This window comes from Anticarsia gemmatalis, chromosome 20 (assembly GCF_050436995.1).
Source record: "Anticarsia gemmatalis isolate Benzon Research Colony breed Stoneville strain chromosome 20, ilAntGemm2 primary, whole genome shotgun sequence".
NCBI classification, from domain to species: domain Eukaryota; kingdom Metazoa; phylum Arthropoda; class Insecta; order Lepidoptera; family Erebidae; genus Anticarsia; species Anticarsia gemmatalis.
Window position 1 is genome coordinate 7,618,056 of NC_134764.1, and position 23,860 is coordinate 7,641,915.

Consider the following 23,860-nt stretch of genomic DNA (forward strand, 5'->3'; position numbering starts at 1 on the left):
TTTTACTTAAATGCGTTATGTTTTATATTACTTCTGAAATGTATAAAAAAATCTTAACCTTATTTAAATAGTAGTTACTTTAAAGGTGGCCAACTTCGAGGGGAAACTATTTTAGTATTGTTTTGATTATACTATCATATTATTCACAAAAGGGTTTGCCGAGCAGATAATTTGAAATCAACGCAGTTGGAGTTACAAAAGCAAATCTATATGTTTTAACATAGGTTCACTGATTCAAGCACGTGGTACCAGCGGCGATAAATATTTTTCTTGAAAAAAATCACGACCTACTGGATCGAATTTTTCAACTCGACCCAGCAGTTCTTAAGATGAGCGCGCTCAAACAAACAGACTCTTCAGCTTTATAATACACTCAGCGGCAGAAAAAGTGGCCCAAAGCAAAACTACGATAAAACTTTTTAGAATATCAATATATGGTTACTATTTTGGCTATAACTATTAGTTAAACAGTTTATACACAAGTTTAGTTACAATTTACACTAAATAGTCGTAATTTTTAATCAAAAATGGGAAAAATTAAAAAATACAGCTTTTCTCGAAATCGCTTACTGAAAGTTTTTGCAAAAACCTAATTCTGCACCAAAGAAAAAATCTAGTTTATACCGCGTGTTAACTCCTCTAGCATTTATGGTGACCTGCATGCATTCTGGCATGCTTTGGAGGATGTTTTAATTACTTCTTGAAGAACTTTATCCCACACTCTGACTAGAGTGGTTCTTCGCTCACCAAGTGATTCTGGTGGGTTGGGCAGTGCGCATACACTGTTTTTTAGCATGTGCCAGACATGTTCTATGGGGTTGATGTCTGGACTGTGAGCAGGCTAAGCCAGTTTTTGAATCCCGATATCAGCAAGGTGCGATTCCACAACGCGGGCGCTATGAGCGCGCGCATTAAACTGCATTAGACTTAATCCTCCCGACCAATGAAATCCATAAGTGGTACAACATGGTCTTGGAAGATTTCTTCAATGTACCCGGCTGCTGTTAGGCGCTGATCTACGATGACAAGCTCCGTACGTGCCTCCAAACATACACCTCTCCATACCATAACAGACCTACCTTTGTAACTGACCGTCTGACGTGTTGTGTTGGGAAAAAACCGTCCTTAATGGCGTCTTTACACTCTCTCACGACCATTTGGTGCTCTTAATGCTACTCAGCACTCATCGGTTAACAAGAACTTGCTCCATTGGTCGATAGCCAATTCACATGTTTACGAGCAAATCGTAATCGCGCAACTCGATGGTGTCTCTCGAGTTCTGGTACTCGGGTTGGTCTTCCTGCCTGTAAATTACGTTCTTTTATCCTTCGCCTCATGTTCCGTTCACTAAGAATGACTCCGCGTGCCGCTTGAAGCCTCTAGTGAATCTCAAACGCTGTCAGAAAGCGGTTTCTCAGCACCTAGAGGTTAACAAATCGGTCATCTCTTGCGGATGTACATCGTGTTCGTCCAATTCCTGGTCGCCGCGTGTAGAGACCAGTCTCACGATACCTCCTAATCGCAGACCTTAAAGTGGTACGCGATACATTGAAAAATGCAGCCACCTCTCAATGGTAATGGCCCTGATCGGACAACAAGACCACCTAAGCCACTTGTTCAGCAGTAAGTGGCATCTTCAAATCTTTTCTAAAATCTAAATAGACCAATAATCAATAAAAATCATAAAGAAAATCGTTTCCGTGCAGCAATATTTCAAAATACAGAATTCAACTGACCTCTCGAATCAACACTGAATTCAGTTCTAACACACATTGTTAGAAAAAGTCATCCGTCACTTAAATTAATCTGAAATTCAACACTTCATAACACTAAACAGATCACTTCGCAACTACTTACAACAATATATCTTTCATATATTACTTAATTTGTTTACAAATTCACGATAAGCGCTTGGGCCACTTTTTCTGCCGCTGAGTGTATATTATTATTATTAGCATAGATTAATATGTTTTTTTAATGCAGTAGGTAGCTAAGTACTGGTGTATCATGAACTTATGTATCTAAACATCATTAACAGTAACGGAAACTTGCTGCAATATGCAGTAATTGTGTTCTGAGATTATTTTATTTAGATGTAATATTAACTGTGGTTAATCAACACTTAGAAAAGATAGGTACCTACATTAAGGCAACGTTTCTATTTAGAAATTCTATCAGAAAACATCAAATAAAAACGGATTTCAGGAATTATGAATAGCTTTCAGTGTCATAAAGATTAAGCTGTTACTTTTTTGCCGTTTCTTCTTAGCAGCTAGCTTTTCCGAAACGGTAAAAAAAAAGATTTAACTATTTCAAATACTCTAACGAAGTTTACAAAAAGAAGGATATTTTAGACATGAATACCTACATCAGTTATTTATTAAAAATTAAGTTAATTAAATAGTTTTTCAAGCATATTTCGGAGCCTCAGAAACCAACTAGCTACCTATATCATATTTATGTAGGTGTAGGTGCAACGTAATTTCCGATCTTATTAGATTACGGTCCATGTGTAAAAATAATTGTTTAGGTACCTACGTCGAAGGGGAATTCCAATAGTCAATTTGTATTATTATACCAGTTAAATAACTGCATATTACAATGTATTTCCTTCATTAGTACTTATATTGGTATTCTTAACTAATGGAAGACACTGAGAGACTTTTTCACTATGAAACGTTTTGAAAATATTGATCTTCGTACTCTATTACGTATTTGGAAGATAAATAATAATATGTAGGACCTTCTTAATTACCTATTGCAGGTACACTATTTACCGTTGCCGACTAAACTGCTCAACTTGGGCCACGAAAAAGGGGGCATCCCTATTAAGCCGCTTAGGGAATGATATTTTAAAATAATGTTTGATAAATTGTTGTTCGCGACTTCGTCCACGCTAAAGGTTTTCCAGGTAGAAAGTACTGAGCCTATGTACCTATCTAGGTTAAAAATGGTGTAAGATCTTGGATTGTCAAAGCCCATTCGTTACTTCTGCGTGAAAGAGCAACGAAATACACACATTTATACAAGGGTTATAATTGCAGCTATCAAAATGTTTAAATCTATGAAAAATTGTACAGTAGTTTAGCAGTGAGTTAAAGTTTTAAATTTTTACTAATCATATTATTAACACCTCCAGCAGAATAAAGATGTGCGATAAACAAATCTATTACTAGTCAAAGGATATAACGACAGATAAGGCTAATTTTATTAACTCTATCTAGAAGTCCTTAAATTCATGATCAAACACAGTAATGTGGAAATCTAACGTTTTACCTTATAAAACTAGCATACTGAGTGATATACGCATTATTTGAAGCGACTCTGTGCTTACATTACAACGGTAAGGACTTGTCACTCAACTCAGTGTGTTTGAGTATCTAGAGCAGTGAAGAACGAGTAATCTTGTGACAAAGGATTATAAGTGTTTGTTGAATATTTTTTCTTATATGAATATCAAATTGGTGGATATATTGCCTAAATTAGTGGGTAAATAAACAATTGGTGTGTTGGAAAAGGAACTGTTAATTAGTAAGTTGATGACCATTTACAAGTTATTGCTAGTTAAGCTATTTCTCTACTTCGCGAAAGGAATATTTCTTAAGATTTTAAACAACAAGACTATCAGTCTAAGGTTATGTGCCTGAGTAAAATATGAAGAATAAAAACATAGGAAACGTTATTAAAATGGTATTTCAATAGCCTACATAAAGTCCGATACCAAACAGTATTCCCCTTATTTAAATTAACACTTTAAGAAAAGTCCAATTATTACTAATTCATTAAATATCAAAACCTATTAAATATCATAATATTTTTTGTTTCTTTCAGAAACCATGTCGTGGTACACGGCATTCTTCGGGCTAGTACTAGCAGGTTTATCGTTCTGGCAATACTGGCGATGGACTCACAGAAGAATGCTGGAACTAGCCGCCAAGGTACCAGGTCCACCAGCGTTACCTATCCTTGGGAATGCTCTCATCTTTATGGTTAACCCTGGAGGTAAGAAAAGGATAGAATAGATCGCTTTTTGTTAGGTCAATCTGGGTATTTCAATACTGCGCTGAAAAGTCGAGTTAGCCAGGAAAATAATATTAACAAAAGGGTGATTAATCTGGCAAAGGGTGCCTAATGGCAAGTCAGGGAAAAGGGGAAGAACGTCCCACGATATGTGGCGGGGACTTGTCAAGAGAAGTCTTTTGATTTCACTTGATATTGACCTTCGCGCCTCTTGTCCCTAGCAACCTGCGAATAGTAATAATAGAATAGTCCTCTAATGTATACCCGGCTAGCTGTATGCCCAGCTGTGTGTCACCGGTATTTTGCCAATTAATTATTGTTTATGGTAATCACTCGATCGTAATAGTAGCTAATAAAATTAAACACACCATAAATAAATTAACATTACTTCCCTCTTTTATTAAATGCAGAAAAACATACTATTTTATAGTACTCATCGTAAAGTAGGATAGGAAGGACTCGATAAATAACTACAATTATTGAACCTAGACCTTAAATCAGCATAATAGTCGTAAACATTAAAGACTGACCTGGCATAATTTGTTAAACGTTGATCTCCATACAATGTAAGGCTTTGAATTACAAAGGTATAATGACTTAGGTATTCTGCGCAAGCAAAGTTCATAAGGTTAATACTTTTGATGCAAATAACACTCTTTATAGATTAGGCCTGGGTTCCTACGGCCTTGCTTGTGCAAAGAAATGTATTTCGCTGGGCTATGCAATATCTTAAATTGCTCGAAAAAGAACATCGTATGCCGACCATTTGGATATGCAAACTCGTCTAAGAGATATGCATAATGTAAACTAAGCAATAGTTTTTTAACCTGCTTTTAAATAAAATCTGTCATAGTTCTCCTTGGTGCTATTACATACGTGCTATGATTCTTTACAATAGTCTTATGTGCGCCAAATCGCTTTACATTACCTTGCAAAAGATACTTAGTTAAAGAGATTTCGTTTCGTAAATGGAGGGCGCCGAATCCATCTTCTCTTTTAAGAAGACGGTAGTCCATAAAATGTTGAGTACCTATGCTCTAATGTATAGTATTTACTTACTTAGAGAAACCTTCTTCCATTTTTTTCACTTGGATAAATTGGTAGAAATTTCTATCCATAACATAAAACCATAGAAAACAAATCACGTCTTCTGCTTTCTATACAGCCAACCTTGGTAACTTTGAATCATTTGGGTAACATTGACAGTGGAAATTTGAACTAGTTTCGATAATTTTTTCATATGAAAACAACACAATTGGTAAAGGTTTATTTTAGTTTTGCAAACATCTATCAATTGTGTTGGTTTCGTATGAAAAAATAATCGAAACTAGTTCAAATTTCCACTGTCAATGTTACCCAAATGATTCAAAGTTACCAAGGTTGGCTGTATTATGCCAGGTCAGTCTTTAATGTTTACGACTATTATGCTGATTTAAGGTCTAGGTTCAATAATTGTAGTTATTTATCGAGTCCTTCCTATCCTACTTTACGATGAGTACTATAAAATAGTATGTTTTTCTGCATTGAATAAAAGAGGGAAGTAATGTTAATTTATTTATGGTGTGTTTAATTTTATTAGCTACTATTACGATCGAGTGATTACCATAAACAATAATTAATTGGCAAAATACCGGTGACACACAGCTGGGCATACAGCTAGCCGGGTATACATTAGAGGACTATTCTATTATTACTATTCGCAGGTTGCTAGGGACAAGAGGCGCGAAGGTCAATATCAAGTGAAATCAAAAGACTTCTCTTGACAAGTCCCCGCCACATATCGTGGGACGTTCTTCCCCTTTTCCCTGACTTGCCATTAGGCACCCTTTGCCAGATTAATCACCCTTTTGTTAATATTATTTTCCTGGCTAACTCGACTTTTCAGCGCAGGATACTGGCTGTTGTCAGCCTAGTAGGATGTACGATCTCATTAATTTCCAATGAATATTAGGTACATTTGCACTTATTAGTTTGTATTAGGCTCTTTGTACCTACACAAGGCTACGCAAATATCCGATACCCAAAGACTTTGGTTTTCAAGCGACTACCACCGAGTGTCTCTCCTCTTGGGTTTTCCCAGTCAACTATTTTTTTTTGCGGTTAAAAGTATAATTTAATAAATAAACAATATAATATCTCTTTATAGACCTTGAGTCGGAAAAATAACGATATGAAATTACAAAAGGCTTGCAGGATAATAAACGTAATCGTTGTGGTAATATAATATAATGTTTATAGTTCTACGTGAGACGTTATGACGAATAGACATTTTCTTTTTTAGCGGTGAACTGTGACGTTGCGTAAAAATATTTTATCGTACATTTTTAACTTCAGAAATTCTTTTGAGACTAGATTCTGCTCGACTAATCCTAAACCACGTGGAGAAATTTCGTGTACCAATTTATTTCAATTATTCAGGTCCCGGAGGTTTCTATACTTACTAATAGATAAACAAAATATATATTCGACTACAGTGGCCAATTTCATTGATACCGGCCAGCGGTGCATGACTTTGTTTATTGTCTAAGTGTATGCAGAGGAACACTCTCTCAGTTCAAGCGCCGGACCGACGTCTAAGTGCTGTCTGAGGCATGGACGTCTCTATCTCAACTTGCTAACTCCAGGCAATCAATGAGAAATTCTAGGATTCGAGCCTGAGATTTCTGCACATCAGTCGCATACTGTCATAGTCTGACTGCGAAAGAGAGTTAGTTAATAGAAACTAATATTATAAGTGCGAAAATCGCTTCTTTTTCGCTTTACGGTAAACCGCTTTACTGATTTTGATAATATGATTAGAAGATACTTGAAGAACCGGTGTCAAACATAAAACATAGGAAAGTAGGTGAAATAGCAACATGTGTACAGCCTCGAACCTCAACACACGTCACACGATCAAGTTAATTCAATGAATTCTTAGAAACAAGTCTATCATTCTAGACTTGAACAAAGTCCTTACCGGTATGTCTGGTGTTCTAGTACTTTTATTTATGAACTACGCACAATGCGACTGATATAATTATCCAATTACTGCTTGTTTATACTTTATATCACGCTATGTCGCTTTGACTTAATCGAGATACGATCTTTATTCAAGTTTCCGTCATTCCGAAGAATATAGGAAAAACTAGCTTATGCCCGCGACTACGGCCGCGTGGAAAAAATTCCCTGAGTAAAAAATAAGTGTTTAATATTATGAGACTGAAGAAGTGTCCTATGCTTTATGACCACAATATTTCTTCGCGAATCTTTTTGTCAAATTGTCAAAAACCTGCTTTTTACATAAAAGTTATATGTCGCGTCTGTCTGCCTATTCGCGGTAACGTTAAATTATTTTTATTAAGCAGTCTTATAAGAATTTTTATTCATTAGATTTATTGGTAAGGCTTTATCGTATTATTCTTTACAGATTTTTAGTTTGAAGATATACCTATAGCACCACGGTTGCCAAAGATTTCTAAAAAAAAACAACAGTTTTTAAGTTCAGGCATAAAATGTCTGCCGATATCACTAGCTTGAAAACACGTGCGTTCAACAGAAATAGAATTACGACCATTAGGCCATTATTACTGCAATCACAAACGTAATGTTTGAATGAAACATATAGTTTCACATACAAATGTGTTATTTACAGAGCTCTTGGATAAGATCGCGATGCTGTGTGACGTGTACGGAGATTACTTCAAGTTTTGGCTCGGACCTGATCTGAATATTTGTGTGAAGAACCCCGCTGATATTAGAGTAAGCACATGTTTATATTCAGTGTACTGTCCCTTTACCGGCCACGAGTCTCCTCCCAGAATGAGGCGAATGCTTAGGCTTAGCCCACTGCTACTAGTATAATAAATACACATTGTAAATATAAATTAATATTGTTAAACTTTTTTCGCCAAGACAAGTATGTTTATAGCGTGAAGCGACCAAAACTAAGTATTACTTATGTCAGTTAATTTTCTTAAAACGCAATTCTCGCAGCATCTCCTGTACCAAATTTATTCAGTTTTCATTTTTAGGCACACATATAGGTACATATAATAGGATACGGGAATTAACGCGAACACGTTAATTCCCGTATCCTATTTTATGTTAAACATGCAACGCGAGAGTTTAAAAGTAGGCAACTAGGAACATATGTTGTTTATTTCTTTGAAATACAAGTCCCAAAAAAATAATTAAAAACAATTCATGGTCTGTGATTAAATTACAATTAAGTGATGTGGTCATTTTATAGCTGGAGAATGTTCTCTTTTTCAGACGTTATTAACAAGCAACAAAGTAAATCATAAAGGACCGCTATATGACTTAATGGTGCCTTTTATTGGACCTGGAATACTGACAGGAGGTAAGCGAAGTCAGATAGAAGTAATGCAAAAATCTAGGTTAGAATTTCTTCTGGTTGAATTCATTTTTTTGTGAAGAGTTAAGTTAGCTGTCCTTAATTACGAATCAGCAAAAAAAAAACCTTGGCAATGGACCGTGGCAGAGCCATATTGTCATTAAATGCAACGAAATGAACCCTACGTAAAAAATCTCTTATTCTCATCGAGACATTTTATTTAGAAAAACTGTAATTTTCACAAAAGTTATTCTTTGTAGAACGACGTAGATCAAACATCCGAAAGGTTTTCAGGTCCGACATGGCGTAACCACCGTAAGATAGCGACGCCGGCATACAACAAGAAGGCCGTGGAGCATTTCTCTATGATCTTCAACGATGAAGCGCAGCAACTCGCACAAGTCCTGGTGAATAAAGACCCAAAGATGGAGTTTGATATTTATAAGGACGTCGTCAAGTTTACCACGCAAAGTGTCAATCGTGAGTATTTTGTAAACTTAGAGAATGTTATTGTGGAGCTCTGCACCAATTTTCCTTCAAATTGCCTCATAATGATCAAACAACTTGCTTGTTTTTTTGCAGAAACCCTGATGGGATTATCAAAAGAAGAGTCACAAAATATTTACAGGATGGATGAAATGGTTTCTAAAACCCGAGCGTAAGTATTTCCTTAGTTATATCAAAACTTTTGTTAGTATCCAAGTTTTCATTTGATCTTGTACTGTCTGCGACACACGCACATTATTAGCCAATCATAATAAATATCTTTTGCCAACTATTGAATTTTAGTCACAAACAATTTTTTTTTACAACGGTTTTATGATTTTTGCATAAATAATGTGGAAAATTCTTGTCATATAAAATGTGAAATTGACATCTCCAGCCTATACGATCTACTCTTCGCCAAAATGACAAGATGGTGGCTGCAAATCCCCCTCATTTACTGGCTGATCGGTGAGAAGAAAAAGCAAGATTACAATATCAAACTGATCAACGACTTCGCAGGAGACATCGTAAAGAAACGACGGAAAGCATTGGGGACCTCCATCCCTGATGATGAGAGCTTAGGCATAGTGGACAGATACATACTGTCTGGCGAACTGACTGAACAGGAAATTATTTGGGATACATTTACATTGTTTACTACGGTAAATATTATTTTTTATTATTTGTAAGTTTGTGTATTGTTTGTGTATTTTGGAGTGAAAATTAGGATCGAAAGCGAGAATATTATCACTTTTTAAGATTCAATTAACTTCTTAGAGACTACTTACTTTTGTGATTAAACCGAACTTTCATAATGACATGACTTGCAAATATTTAACAGGCACTACCATTCATATTTTAAGCTATCTTTTGTCTGGTTTTTCAGAGTCAAGAAGCGGCTGCTAAAGTAGCTTCAGGAGTTTTGACTTTCCTCTCACATCTACCTGATTGGCAAGTACGTAATTCAGATAAGCTAGTTTATATATTCCTGTCAAGTACCTCACCGGTCGCTTAAAATATTGCTTTTGTCTGGTATTGACGGACTGAATGTCCAGTAGTAATATTCGTAATATTGAATAATTCATTCGTTATTAATTTTTATTTAAACAAAATACTAAATACGAAAATATGCCAATCGACGCAAAAGTAAATGAGTGTAAGATTATTAATTATGTAAAAGTGTTGTAAAATTTAATGTCATCCCTTCATGTTTCAGGAGCGAGTCTACAACGAGATCATCGAGGTACTAGGACCACATGACCCTGTTAGCAGTGAACAGCTCAAACAACTGCAGTACTTAGACATGGTGTACAAAGAAACGCTGCGGTGCCTGTCCATTGCTGCGCTGATACAGAGGACGGTCGAGGAAGAAATAACTATTAACGAAGGTATATATTATAAAACACGAAGAGTGAACACCACAACCGATCAAAAATTAAGAGAACCACCATAGTTTCGTTACTACCAACTACTGTTTAGCGTAAGATCGACAGTTCTAATGTTTTCTGTCTGGAAGTGATGCTACGCGCTTAATGATGGAGATAGCCAGGCTAATATTTATTAGAATAGGTACTCTTGATTCGGCAAATGTGGCCTTTCTATTACCCTATCCCTTAGTGTTGCATACCGTTACGACTTCACTTAACACTGTTTTTTTTTGTCTATTAGATTTTACAGTTAGTACCAATATCATTTTTATTTTATAAAGTAATTTCTGTAACTTTATAGTTACTGTTCTACTGCCGAATTCGAAATATGTCAATTTCTGCCCATCTACAATAAAATTTCAACATCTCAATTACAGGTAAATTCACCCTCCCGGGTGGCACGTCCCTAGTGATACCGATCCATCACCTGCACAGAGACCCTCGGTACTGGGAGGACCCGTGGACGGTGAAGCCGGAGCGGTTCCTCCCGGAGAACGTGAAGAAACGAGACCCTAACGCCTTCGTGCCGTTTAGCTTGGGGCCCATGGATTGTTTAGGTAATACCTACACTCTTTTAACCGCCACAATCGGCTATACTCAAATCAGAAAGTGCTCACGACGCTATCGTCGGCAAAAATATAGCATCATGAGCACATTCTGATTTGTCGAGTACCTATAGCCGACCGTGGCGGTCAAAGGGTTAAAGTAATAATACATAATAATATACTTACTTTCCATTCTTTGTGATTGATCACCTGATTAATAAGAAAATTCTTATGACTAAAATTAGATTTTTACAGGATAAATAAAATGGTTTTCTTAAAGGCGCTAAGCGTTATGCATTACAATGACATAAATCTCTTTCGTTCTTCTGTTTCTCATAACAACCCTTAATAATTGTATGCTGGAACCGTACAGCACAATGCCATCATCACCCAACATGTTCCTTCGTCTCGCTTGATATTAGTAGTTAGTATAAATTAGAGTCAATAGTGAAATAGGAAAGGATATTTTCATATTTTGAGTGGTTTCAGAGACCAATAGCTTCCATTTTTCCACCTTTCTAGAGGAGTCCATACAACCTACTTCACATAGCTTACTCTTTATTTTCAGGTCGCGTGTACGCCACAGCTTTAGTAAAGACCATTATAGTGTGGGTGCTTCGGTACGTGCGGCTACAACCAGTAGGAACCATGGACGACCTGAACAAGCTCCACGTGGCCATCTCAGTCTCCATCGCCGGCGGGTACAATGTGAGGGTCCAGAGAAGAAACGGAAGAATCAACGGGATGGCTTGAAATGTAGTTTAAAACGTAGTTTGTTATTCATCATCACCATCATCATCATTGGCCTGTGCCCATCTATTGCAGATGATTCAGGTGGCGTCACATAGAGGAATATTTGTAATGAGGGAACATCTTTGTTCGTGTTCATGTTGTTATTATAGTAAATACGAATAATAATAGCCCAAAGTAGAATAAAAATTACGAACAACTTAGGTTGGATTCTTACTAGCTCTTTTAGAATTCCACTTTGTTTACACTTAAATATCCAAAAAATCAAAATGTGTTTTGAATGCTACATTATCTGAGGCTTGAGGGTGTACGTAAGAGGCATTTGAAGACAAATATTAGATATTCATATCAGTAGTCAATTAGTTACCAAGTGGTATAAAAGTGTAGTTAGTGGTAAAAAGCTATAAAAAAGTGCCTGGATTATTTCATGTCACCGTGAAATTCATATTTTACCTGATGTTACCATTATTATAATGGATAGATTAGATACTAATTATTTTTACAAATAAATGTACTTTTTGATGAAGTGTTCAGATTTATTTGTTTTTGTTTAATTCTTTCCTTATAAACATTCCTTGCATAATAAGAAAATAGTCGCAATTCTTGAAGCTGCTGTATCCTATTAATACACAAATGATACAACCTTTAAATTTTCTTGTATCCTATTTAAGTAAAATACAGAAATGATGCAATTTACAAATTTTTGAGTATCCAAAATACGAATGGAGGATTGGGTAAAATGTATTTTCTTTTCTCCCTGTAAGTAGGTAATTCATTTCAGTCAGAATGACCGGAATATCTCGAACTCTATTTTTTACACTTGCTAATTAAATTTTGCGATGAATGAAGGTTTGTCAATGTACCTACCAAGGTTAGTAAAGAACTACTTCACCCAAGTTCTATGCCAACAGATGCTAGACTAATCCCGGCACGCCCTGGGACTAGTTTGAGTTTACCAAATACCTTTCCAATGGAAAAGGATTTCTGAAGACCTACATATATTAATGGTCCTGGAAAGATCGTAGGTCTGTACCTACCCCTACTTAAGTATGTACGAACTTACAAAATTCTAGCTCTTTCTATAACATAGTACTATATAGCAGGAGTTAAACCTTAAGTAACTGACACATACTTATTGTGGGCAGATATTTCAACAAACAATTAATTCAGAGCACATAAGATGACATTTAAATGCACCTAATTCTTTTAAAATGTCTCAAACCTTACGTAAAACTGCTCAATATAGGCTTATATTTGTAACAAACATACAAATTGACGCATTTAACGTTACAGCTTTCGCATACAAATTGTACAAAACCTCTGCGGTCCGAGATAGTTTCGGAGAATTTGTTATTTTCCTCAAAATGTTGACCTACAAAAATAGGCACAGTGTTTACGAGAGTATAATATTTTTTGTTACACAGATATACGTGTTAAAGTACAAGGTTGTTGTTATATCTTACTTTGCCTTGTTTTTGAAATAAAAGTACCTGTATTTGGTGATAATTACTCGAAGATAAAGTCGGGTTTAAAACGTACATTAGCATCCGTTACACAGTAGAGGTCCCATTTAATACCTCTATCGATACTAGCTATTGGATATCGAATAGATGACATAAATATTTCAGGGAAAACTCATTAGCGCCACGCCCAGCGTATTTTAAGAAAATTATATTTTTTGAACATTATAAAATTTTAAGCTCTCGATACAAAAGCGTTATTATAGTACCGAGTGTTCAAAATTTTGTAACCATTGTACAGAATAATCAGAATACGGTACTTACCTACCAATGTATTTTAGTCAGTAGTAGATACATTAGCGATAGGTACATAATATTATGTCGGGGAAAAAGTCTTTTTGCATTATAGTATGTATGAACTTTAATAAAATCTCTTTGGCTTAAAGAATCACAAATGAGTACACGGTTCATTAGGTTTCTTTCGGTGAGCTCGTGAGGTACCCAAATACCGTGCTTTTTTGTGTAGAGAAAAGATTTTATTACAAGTTCATACATACTATAATGCGAAAAGACTTTTTCCTCTACCTAATAGAATACGGTCACAAGTTTATGAATAGGGAACCATTTGACTAAGCTCTTATAAACTCAACAGTAGTTACTATCAGCTATTCAAAATTTTAAAACATCATAATAGTTCGCCATGCCCAACACATCTACCCACCCTACAAAAACAAACAAGTATTATGTAACATCATAAAGTAAACGGCTATTTAATTACAAACCAATGAACAGTGTAACTAAGGCAGTAAGCCATTAAAGAATATGTTAATATGTCAACAATTATAATTCTTGTGTCAGGCCCTGCCATAAATGTTATATACTCAACTACGGGTTAAATATGAAGGAAAATGAAACGACTGGACACTACTTTATTATTATGCGGTACAATAATAGTAGAATATAATACACTAGCTGACCCGCGCAACTTCGCTTGCGTCACATAAGAGATTCGGTCAAAGTTTTACCCGTTTTTGTAACATTTTTTACTGGTACTCTGCTCCTATTGGTCATACCGTGATGATATATAGCCTATAGCCTTCCTCGATAAATGGGCTATCTAACACTGAATTTTTCAAATCGGACCAGTAGTTCCTGAGATTTTATAATATTAGCTTTATAATATTTATTATAATACATATGTAATATCACACCTGTTATACTCGAAGGGGTAGGCAGAGGCGTATGATATAAACAAAATGAATTAAACTGCGAGCCTATTGCCATTTACCAGATATGGCCACCAACGTTACCAAATTTTAATATTGTATTGTATAATCAGGTACTTGGCCCGACCCGGGAATCAAACCCGAGATTTCATGAGCAGCAGTCGGAAAGAGAACTGGTATGTAAAAACTGAAATCATGGAAGGAGGTACTGTCAAATGTCATCAAATCAGTAAAATCAATTACTGGTTCGAATTTAAATGTAATATTTTGCTTTTCCAGGTAAATACTCGTTACTTAACAATTCAATACATGTTCTAATCATCTTTTACTACTAGACAGCTTTGACAAGGTTAAAACAGGCTGTAGCCACAAGTTGACCATGATAATGAATCATGACCAGTAGCTACCCGTAGGTGTATCATAGACCTTAGACCTATCCACCTACCAGTGGCCTGTTTACATCTGTCTCAGATGATAAAGGTGACTTTAGTTATCATTTGTATGATTTCTTTCATGACTAAATAGGTCTATGCAAGAGTGGCTAATCCGACGTTTATAGCAGATAAAAGTGCCTGAGGATGAAGAAGTAGTTGTGGTGCGTAAAATAGAATCTATACTAATATTATAAAGCTGAAGAGTTTGTTTGTTTGTTTGTTTGAACGCGCTAATCTCAGCAACTACTGGTCCGATTTGAAAAATTCGTTTAGTGTTGGATAGCCCGTTTATCGAGGAAGGTTATAGGCTATATATCATCACGCTACGACCAATAGGAGCAAAGTACCAGTGAAAAGTTTTACAAAAACGGGGAAAATTATGACGCATTCTCTCTTATGTGACGCAAGCGAAGTTGCGCGGGTCAGCTAGTTAAAAATAAATCCAAAGTTTAGTTTTATTTCCCCGATGTAACAGACGTGGCAAAAATAAGTAACGATTAACGAAATCCGAAACAATAACAAAACTAAAGATTTATACACAGAATTAGGACTTCAGAGACTTGGAAAATTAGATATATATACATTTCCACAAGCTACTGGAGTTCTCTACCCTTCGAGGAACCCTAAATATATATTTTTGAGGCTGTTAAAAACCAGTGTCACTCTCCTTTCGATAACGATCTCGTCTTACATTACAAAAAAAACTTTTTTTACAGACAATAAAAAATGCGTCATAATTCGTACCGTGTCATAAGATAATCCTTCGCGCTTCACGAGTATTGTGCTACACATTTTTATGTACTTATTTCTGTTTACGATACGTTAGTTCAGGGTAGTAAGTGTTCTCTACCGTGTGTGTATCGACGCTTGAAGAAAGACTCCTTGCGTAGTGCATTCGGCCTCTTTGTTTTAAAAGAAAAAATAAAACAACAGCTGAATTTGACAGGTTTGTCTTTGGTTTTTTGGCGGGAATGAGAAAATATTTTTCTTGATTGATAAAATAGGTTTTCTAAATGAAAAGCAGTGTATTTTTAAAACTAGCTTAATTATAACGCACTTAAGTAAAAATTAAATAAGTACCTAAGTAATTATCGTTATGTATAGATAATAGGTGCTTAGAATAGGTTGCCAAGTGCTTATATTGTTCATATTGTCTTAACTTAACTCACGGTTCAGGAAATAAGGTAATAACTCTGTAAATAAAAGGTATTTTATATTAAAAACTAATTTTTGGCAGATATTAAAGCTCTACGTTTAACTTTTAAACGTTCGTTGCATATTTATTATTCGGAAATTAACGCGTACACATATTTTGTCTTCGAATGCCTGAAGTTTCGGCGTGATTGTGTGTTCGCTATTATTTTCGTATTCTATAATTCAATAAGCTCTACTTAGTTTTAAAATACGTAGTTGACTTATTTCGTGAAAAAGAATAACGTGATTTAAAATTACACTTAAATGTTTGCGAAATAACTGAGAACACTCAATGCCAATAACAGTGAGTTTGCAACTGCGACCACAAAGTCTCGGGTTCGATTCGAATAATCAGATTTCAAAAAAGTGCCTCTGTGACTGCCATTAGACTAGCGTTATTATCGGTTAAAACAGTATTAACTCTTCACGTACATATGTAGGTATGACATGCGTTAATAAAATAATAATCATAAGAAAAATCTCATAGGTATTTATTATGTAATGCTTAAAAAACTAAGAATAGTTTATCTTTAAAAATATTTGTAATATTTTCAGGATGTTCTGGCCACTGTTCCTGGTAGTAGGTGTGGTGGCCTCATTCTGGCTGTCATGGAGGTACAAGCACAGAAGGATGATCAGAATGGCGCGGAAGATTCCTGGACCAACCCCGCTACCACTCATAGGAAACGCTCACCAGTTTATTTGCCAGCCTGAAGGTAAATTTAGTTTTTCTCAAATTAAGACTAACGGCCAGTAACTTTACCAAAAGTTACAAGCAAAGTAAAGTAAAATGAAACTTAACGGAGATCATTCAGGCTCCATACATTATTGGGCCTATATTTAAAGTGCCGGCCAACCGAAAAAAAACCAGAGTTGTAGTTTTTAATTGTAAATCAATGTTATATTAAATCTCACAGCACTTTCAGAAAAAAATATCGTTACATATGCATTTTTTTTTGGTTTTCCGGCACTATCAAAATATCCCAAAATTGATGATCTCCTCTGTTTCTTCACGAATAAGTATACTAATAGTTTTATGAAGTAACAGATTTGCTTTACTACATGTCAAGTAAAAGTCAATTACTTTAGCGGTTATTTTAGATATCTTTAAAGAAACTGGCCGGATTTTTTAAAGCACCACACGAACAGCAACACACCTACATAATTAGGTCTTTAAAAGTACCCGTAACTTTACGTGTCTAGACGCGTATCACATAATATCTCAGTTGACAACTAGTGTACGTCAAATTGATGGTCACTATTAAATACATTGCTGCTTTGACGTAACGTGTTAATCGCTACCTAAGAGAGAAGATAATGAAGGTACAGCATAGTGGCTTTCAAATAGTTTTCAACTGAGATACGTGACAGCCCCCCTGAAAATTTCTCCCTCAGGAAATATTTGTTTCATGGGGTACCTACTATAACCGATGTATGCAATACCTTTCAGGAAGCAGTGTAAGATCTTAGATGTCTCGGGTAAACTAAGTATAATGAAATCTAGTTTTTTTCAAGCTTTAAAAGTAGATACTAAATAATTTCCTATTCGAGATTCAAAATGGGGATCTTACGAAAGGGTCCCACAAAAGATATAAAATCGCAATGAGTTCTATTTACTCAAAATCGGAGAAAAATATGTTTCAATCTTTTAAAACCAGTAGACGATAAGATACTTAATCACATAGTAAAATTGAGCCAATTCCTGTCAAATCTTGCATTATGCACAGTAACAAAATAGTCAACTCATAGGATTATTTTCTGCATGATCGAATTTTCCACGAAGTAAAGTAAAATTCGGTTTCGGTTAATCCAGCCGAATAGTCTCTCCTCACATAAAACAGTTTTACACTTATTTTTAGCAAAGGGCATAGGCTACCGTTGATGTAATTATTCATAACAAACTGTCCTGTTATACAACCGTAATTTTATTTTCAACAAGCGGTCACTTAGATCATCTAACGAGGAAATAATTAGTATCTAGATCTACATTTATTATAATCACCATACATCTAAAACAAATAATAAACTATGTAATTAAAACACCTGCCTTTGCAAGTCGACCCAGAGGTCGGTCCAAATTGGTCCATTACGATTATCCGTGATAATTATAATAGTGATTCTGCGTAGACCCGACGGATCAAATCACAGGAAAATGGACAAAGGAAATTGTGATCATTATCTTAATTGCAGTGTACAAGTAACTAAATAAAAGTATGCAATTAAACGTAATAGTTGGTTGTTCTTTATAGATTTAAATTCCAATGACGTTGGTTTTTAATTCACCAAGATTATTTTATTGGATTGTGTATGTGGATCAAGAGCGGATTTGTATAGCCAGACATATAACACTGTTCAATTTATAAATAAATTATTTTCTAATTTCGTACTATGCCTTAGCTGACAATAACATTAAGGCTTGTCAAACCTATAAATAGAAATTTAGCAAAAAGCAGAAGGAACTAATTTAATGTAGAAATATATTCATGTTTTTGTATTCATTAGGGTGATTGACTAGCTAAACGATGGTTAATGATAGGCAAAACAATGAATTCATTCATTTTCATACTATTAAAAAAAAGCCGTCACTATCACCATTTGTCAAAGTCGTATATTATTTTAGTCAATTCTTTTTGGAAACAACTAAGTACTAGCTTTTAGAATCTTCCTGTGTAACGACATATTTTCATTTCTATTCGAGACATTGACAGACAGAGGATCTGACATAAAACAAAAAATACTTATCCTTTTCACACGTTTATCGTTATAATCTTCCCTTAATTTGTTTCTACTGGTGCCATTTTCCGCTTTTCGTAACGTTATAATGTTATGACATAATCTATTTTATCACGATTTGATACGTACAGAATTCTTGTTATTTGTAACACACACTACAACTTTGTAAAACAGTTTTTCACAAAACCTCCTTTAATGAACACCATGTTAATACTATACTATTACAACAGATCATTAATAAACTTGATTAGCAGTAGTTGAATAAACCCATAAAAACTAGACCTACCACACCAGGTCACTTAGTTTATAAGAACATACGGCTAATCTGATACATTGTGTAGATACCAGTTTCATACATTGTTGCAAGAATACGGCATAGATGTTTAGGAAATAATAGACCAGCCACGTGCCAATTTGAAACCTAGTATTATCAGTAATACGAGTTCTAATTATACTATTATAGATGATATAATTAATTTGACGCCTTTATATCACAGAAGATGGACTTTAGGAGGATTTATACAGGTGTCGCCAAACATCGAAAGCAAGTAGGTGTTTCGTGAAACAAACTGAATGTTATGGAGAGTCAGTGCAGAGGACTGGTAGACTGTTCTTACTGTATTTACATTTGCTAATGTGCTTTTCAATTTTATTTTATTACAACGCAATAAAGTTTTAACAACATCGTTTACATTATTTATTCACAATTAGCGTTTAACTAGAAGTTAAGCTATCCAGAGAAACGCTGTTTGTTATATAACAGAGGTATAATGATCAAGACATACATATTTCCAGACCTACTAAATATACTTAAAAAAAAATCTACAAAGCCAGTTCGAAAGCATGCCACAAACACTGACATTACATTTATTCGTTTCAGATTTGATCAAAGTAATAAAGAAATTGATGGAGGACTATGGAGACGTAGCACGATTCTGGCTTGGACCTGACCTGAACTTTGTCATAAGCAATCCTGAAGATCTCAAGGTACATTACACTTATTAAACTATCAATGGAAGTTTAACCGCAGCCGGCGGTCTTGTATGACAAGATGTGTGGATGTAGATAAAACAAGATAAGTTTATTAGGATCAAGCAAGTGGTGTTCTTTGGTCTCGGCTTATTTTTTTAAGCATTATCAATCAATATAAATTATAAGTCAATATAAACTACAGATCAAGTTTGTAGGTCTGTTGTCTCCCGGCCACCATCTTGAAAACTTTCTTGTAAGCACAACTTCTTCGAAAAACGCAACACAAAATGCAACTTTGAATAGACTATATTTTGATTTATTATTTCCAGGTGCTACTTTCCACTTCAAGAACAAGCACCAAAGGACCTCAATACAAGTATATGGCTGATGTCTTAGGCCCAGGAATTTTAAGTGGATCAGGTATAAGATACTAACTATACAATAATACATAGGGGTCAATAAGTAACCATAAGGAAGAAATAGAGGGACTCATGCCACCAAAATTGTAAGAAGCAAATGGTATTGTCTGCAATGAAGATGCGTTATGTGATTGCTACCTTATTCCTTCAGGGTTAATGGAATGTCGATATATTATTATTACGGGTGACTGAACTATTATTTATTCTGTGCGCTGTTGCTCTCACCGGTTCGTAATGGTTTTATAGGCATACTTGAGGATCTTTTTGCTTTTCGAGGGCACGTAAAAGTTCTACATGTTCTCAGTTAAGATAATGGCCTTCAGGCGGATTGAACAACTTTAACACTAGGTTGACCACTTCTTCTTCTTAGCGTGTCGATGGCAAATAAATTGTAGTATGAAAACTGAAAATAGTGTACGACACTTTCTGTCTTGCTATACACTTCCAGCCCAGGATTCATCTACGTGTACGGCGTTTTCTGTACAGCTCATAAGGTCCTGGTATGAGCAAGAGTCAGGGCACTCCGGGCATGACAACATGTGGGCCATGTGACCACTAACCATACGATAGAATAATATTAAAACAAGTAATGTTTGTTCCTTCTCAGGTCCTCAATGGAGAAAACATAGGAAGATAGCTACGCCGAACTACGGCAAGCGTGCGATTGAAAGCTACAGCGATGTATTCAACTCTGAAGTGGAACTACTTCTACAGAAATTGAGGAAAATGGGCACCACACAGTTCGATGTCTACAAAGAAATTGTTAAAACAACTAGTAGCTCTGTTTGTCGTGAGTTACTAAAAATACTTTAAAGGAATTAATTAATAAGTATACCTATTTGAGACTCCGCCATTGATGTATGTATAAAAAACCCCTGCAGATTTTTTGCCCGGACTCACAGCCTAATTGCAGCGTTATAGAAAATACTTTTTATAGGAATTTAATTACTATATTTAAGACTCGGCCATTAATGTATGTGTAAAAAACCCCTGCAGTCTCTTTTTTGCCCAGACTCACAGCCTAATTGCAGCATTATAGAAAATATTTTTTATAGAATTTAATTACTATATTTAAGACTCGGCCGTAGATATAATAATATGTATAAAGATCTCCAGTTTTTCGGACTCAAAGGCTAGTTGCAGTGTTTTAAGCCTAATTAATTTTTATCGTCTTAAATTTTCGTTCACAAAAAGTGTCTGTCTATTGATGTTAAACCTCATGTGACTGAGATCACCTACCCGCTTTTAATACTTCAAATTAAATTAGCGCATGTCCATTTTTCAGAAACACTAATGGGTCTAACGAAAGAGCAAACAGCAAAGCTACCTCACTTTCAAGAAGTTATTGATGAATCTCCTACGTAAGTACCTAACGAGCTATTGCTCATATTTTCCTCAAAAAAAACTATTTGAATATCCATTTAATAAGTAAGTATATAAATGTCACTGTCTAACACGATTTAGCGGAAAAAAATCTCAAGCGATTTGATGAGTTTAGCATATACCTAAATCGGAGAACCACTAATGAACAGTGGGTTAGATAATCCAGGAAAAATATATAATTTTTTCTTTCTTTTCTCATCTTTTAAAAAAGACAACTCCCGCACTAAGAATTGCTCTTGTGTCGCGGGGACTTTTACAAATATACAAACAACGGACACAAAGTACAACCAGACCCGTAACAATTATTTGTGGGTCGCACAAATAATTGTTCCGAGTGAGAAATGAGAATCGAACCAACGACCTCCCCCGATGCAATGGTAGCGGCATGGTGGCTTAAACCACTGCGCCGCGGTTTCTCCTATTTAATTCATATTACTCTATTTCTCATTATTCCTCAGCCTCTACGACATAGTTTTCGACAGAATGACAAGATGGTATCTACAAATCGACCCTATATTCTGGATGACGAACTACTACCAACAACAGAATCATTTCGTCAAAATCATTACAGACTTTAGTTTACAAATCATTAAACATAGATTGGAAAAGATAAACACTTTAGAAGAGAATAATAAGAAGTTCCTTATGAATTCGGAACAAGATTCGATTGTCAATACGCAATTGAGCGTGATTGATAGATTTATTTTGTCTAAAGAATTGATACAAGATGATTTGGTGAAGGAGACTTTTACTATATTTACTTCGGTGAGTCTGTTTTAAATGGCAATATTTTGTTCATATTATTTACCATATAACAATGGGGTTAGTAGTAAACAGTCAATCATTCATTGGATTAAAACGTTATAGTCAGATTTTGATTTGTCTATGTTTTATACTTTTTATCAGTGTCAATATGAACTAGTTTATGGCACGGGGTTTTGATTGCTTCATGAAGTTATAGTAGGTACTCATTTTTACGATGTGTTTCGTATTTCAGAGTCAAGAAGCATCGGCCAAGATATCCTCATTCGTCATTTTGATGATGGCTTATCATCCAAAATGTCAGGTAAAGTTATTTTTACCTTGTAAACTTAGGGCCCGTTTCACAGCTTGTGGATAAGAATCAGATAACCTACCTCTAAGTTAAAGTGCGGGTAAATATATTTGCAGCTGTCAACATTCTATTAAATTTTAATAAACTATATAACATTTATTCAGAAGTTTAGAAACTCGTCCTTGTTACTAGAATTTAAGATCCTTATGTTTTATTGATGCATTTTACTTTCAAGTTTGATTAATCGACTAAAAAAGTAATATTCTATTCCATTCAGGAGAGGCTGTACAACGAGATAATAAACATAATAGGCGATGAAGACAGGCCGGTAACAGACGATGACTTCAAACGTATGCCGTACCTTGAGATGGTGTTCAAAGAAGTGTTGAGACTCTTCCCTATCGGAGTGATGCTGCAAAGAACTGTCACTGAAGACATTCAAATTAGTAAGTAATAGCCATGTTATAGCTTCTTTCTTAGTTCTGTGGTCAGTTTTACTGACTGTAGGTATATGTCCGGGTTTAGCCAAGCATTCGTTGTCGCTCTGTCTATTATATAAGCTATTCGGAACTCATGCGTTAGGGATAAAACTGGCCCGTCGCCTCTTTACTTTTAATCGGAGAAGCGGGAGAAGACAGCCAATCACAAAATTCAATCAGAATCGATTGGTATGTACCGGTCGGGCAAAATGTTAATAGATTAGTATAATCTATATTATATTTAATTTAAAACCTTTATAAGTTGCAAGCTACTTCAGTTGTTAGGTATATGCTATATGAACTACGTTTTGAGTAATTTTCAGGTACATGCACTCTCCCAGCGGGCTGTTCGTTCGTTGCTCCAATCTTCCACCTGCACCGTGACCCTCGCTTCTGGGACCGACCTGACTCCTTCGATCCTGAGAGATTCACGCCAGAGAATATCAAGAAGCGCAATCCTAACTGTTATATTCCTTTCAGTTTGGGACCTATGGACTGTTTAGGTACGGTTTTACTTTTAGTCGAGTTTTATTTTATATTCGAAATATCTACTATTAACTGGCTTGTAGAGGTGCCCATTCAATTACAATATATTATAATAGGTACATAAAATAGAATTTACTCCTTTTTTAGGCCAGTACCTACAATACTTAAAAAAATTTTTTTTACGATTTTAGTCTCATTAATAATTTATTTTTCAGGAAGGTTCTTCGGAACTAAATTAGTGAAAACAATATGTGTGAGATTACTAAGAGAATTCGAAGTAACTTCGCCGGAGACGTATGAAGACATGCGAGTTATTATGGCTATATCCGCGGTCTCTGTAAATGGATATCCCGTATCTTTACATCGGAGAAAGAGTAAAAAATGATAGTGATGGATTTTTTGTTTCTGGGTAGTGAAAATAAATTATGTTTTTGGGACTGTTTGAATATTTTATTT

The 23,860-nt window shown here is 35.3% G+C and overlaps 2 protein-coding genes across 2 annotated transcripts; both read left to right on the plus strand.

The window, feature by feature from the left end:
• The first annotated feature begins 3,325 nt into the window (after positions 1–3,325).
• LOC142981561 (cytochrome P450 4C1-like) lies at positions 3,326–12,097 on the plus strand. The gene is made up of 11 exons (XM_076127562.1): positions 3,326–3,531; positions 3,832–4,002; positions 7,655–7,761; positions 8,275–8,362; positions 8,651–8,836; positions 8,939–9,014; positions 9,240–9,504; positions 9,729–9,797; positions 10,059–10,230; positions 10,647–10,826; positions 11,383–12,097. Exons 2-11 carry the CDS (start codon positions 3,837–3,839, stop codon positions 11,565–11,567), a joined length of 1,494 nt encoding a protein of 497 aa, XP_075983677.1. The 5' UTR covers positions 3,326–3,531; positions 3,832–3,836; the 3' UTR covers positions 11,568–12,097.
• Positions 12,098–15,509: 3,412 nt separating this feature from the next.
• LOC142981588 (cytochrome P450 4C1-like) lies at positions 15,510–23,844 on the plus strand. The gene is made up of 11 exons (XM_076127598.1): positions 15,510–15,630; positions 16,434–16,594; positions 19,492–19,598; positions 19,913–20,003; positions 20,610–20,792; positions 21,288–21,363; positions 21,844–22,150; positions 22,383–22,451; positions 22,717–22,885; positions 23,242–23,421; positions 23,620–23,844. The coding sequence occupies exons 2-11, from the start codon at positions 16,435–16,437 to the stop codon at positions 23,787–23,789; spliced, it is 1,512 nt and encodes a 503-aa protein (XP_075983713.1). The 5' UTR covers positions 15,510–15,630; position 16,434; the 3' UTR covers positions 23,790–23,844.
• The last annotated feature ends 16 nt before the right edge of the window (positions 23,845–23,860 follow it).

What these genes read in the sequence shown, in the direction of transcription:
- LOC142981588 (XM_076127598.1), top strand. Translation starts at nt 16,435, where the DNA reads ATGTTCTGGCCACTGTTCCTGGTAGTAGGTGTGGTGGCCTCATTCTGG. An exon ending in AACTAGTAGCTCTGTTTGTC is followed by an intron (nt 20,793 to 21,287) that starts GTGAGTTACTAA and finishes TCCATTTTTCAG; the next exon opens with AAACACTAATGGGTCTAACG. An exon ending in CTTATCATCCAAAATGTCAG is followed by an intron (nt 22,452 to 22,716) that starts GTAAAGTTATTT and finishes TATTCCATTCAG; the next exon opens with GAGAGGCTGTACAACGAGAT.
- LOC142981561 (XM_076127562.1), top strand. Translation starts at nt 3,837, where the DNA reads ATGTCGTGGTACACGGCATTCTTCGGGCTAGTACTAGCAGGTTTATCG. An exon ending in CATTTACATTGTTTACTACG is followed by an intron (nt 9,505 to 9,728) that starts GTAAATATTATT and finishes CTGGTTTTTCAG; the next exon opens with AGTCAAGAAGCGGCTGCTAA. An exon ending in CACATCTACCTGATTGGCAA is followed by an intron (nt 9,798 to 10,058) that starts GTACGTAATTCA and finishes TTCATGTTTCAG; the next exon opens with GAGCGAGTCTACAACGAGAT.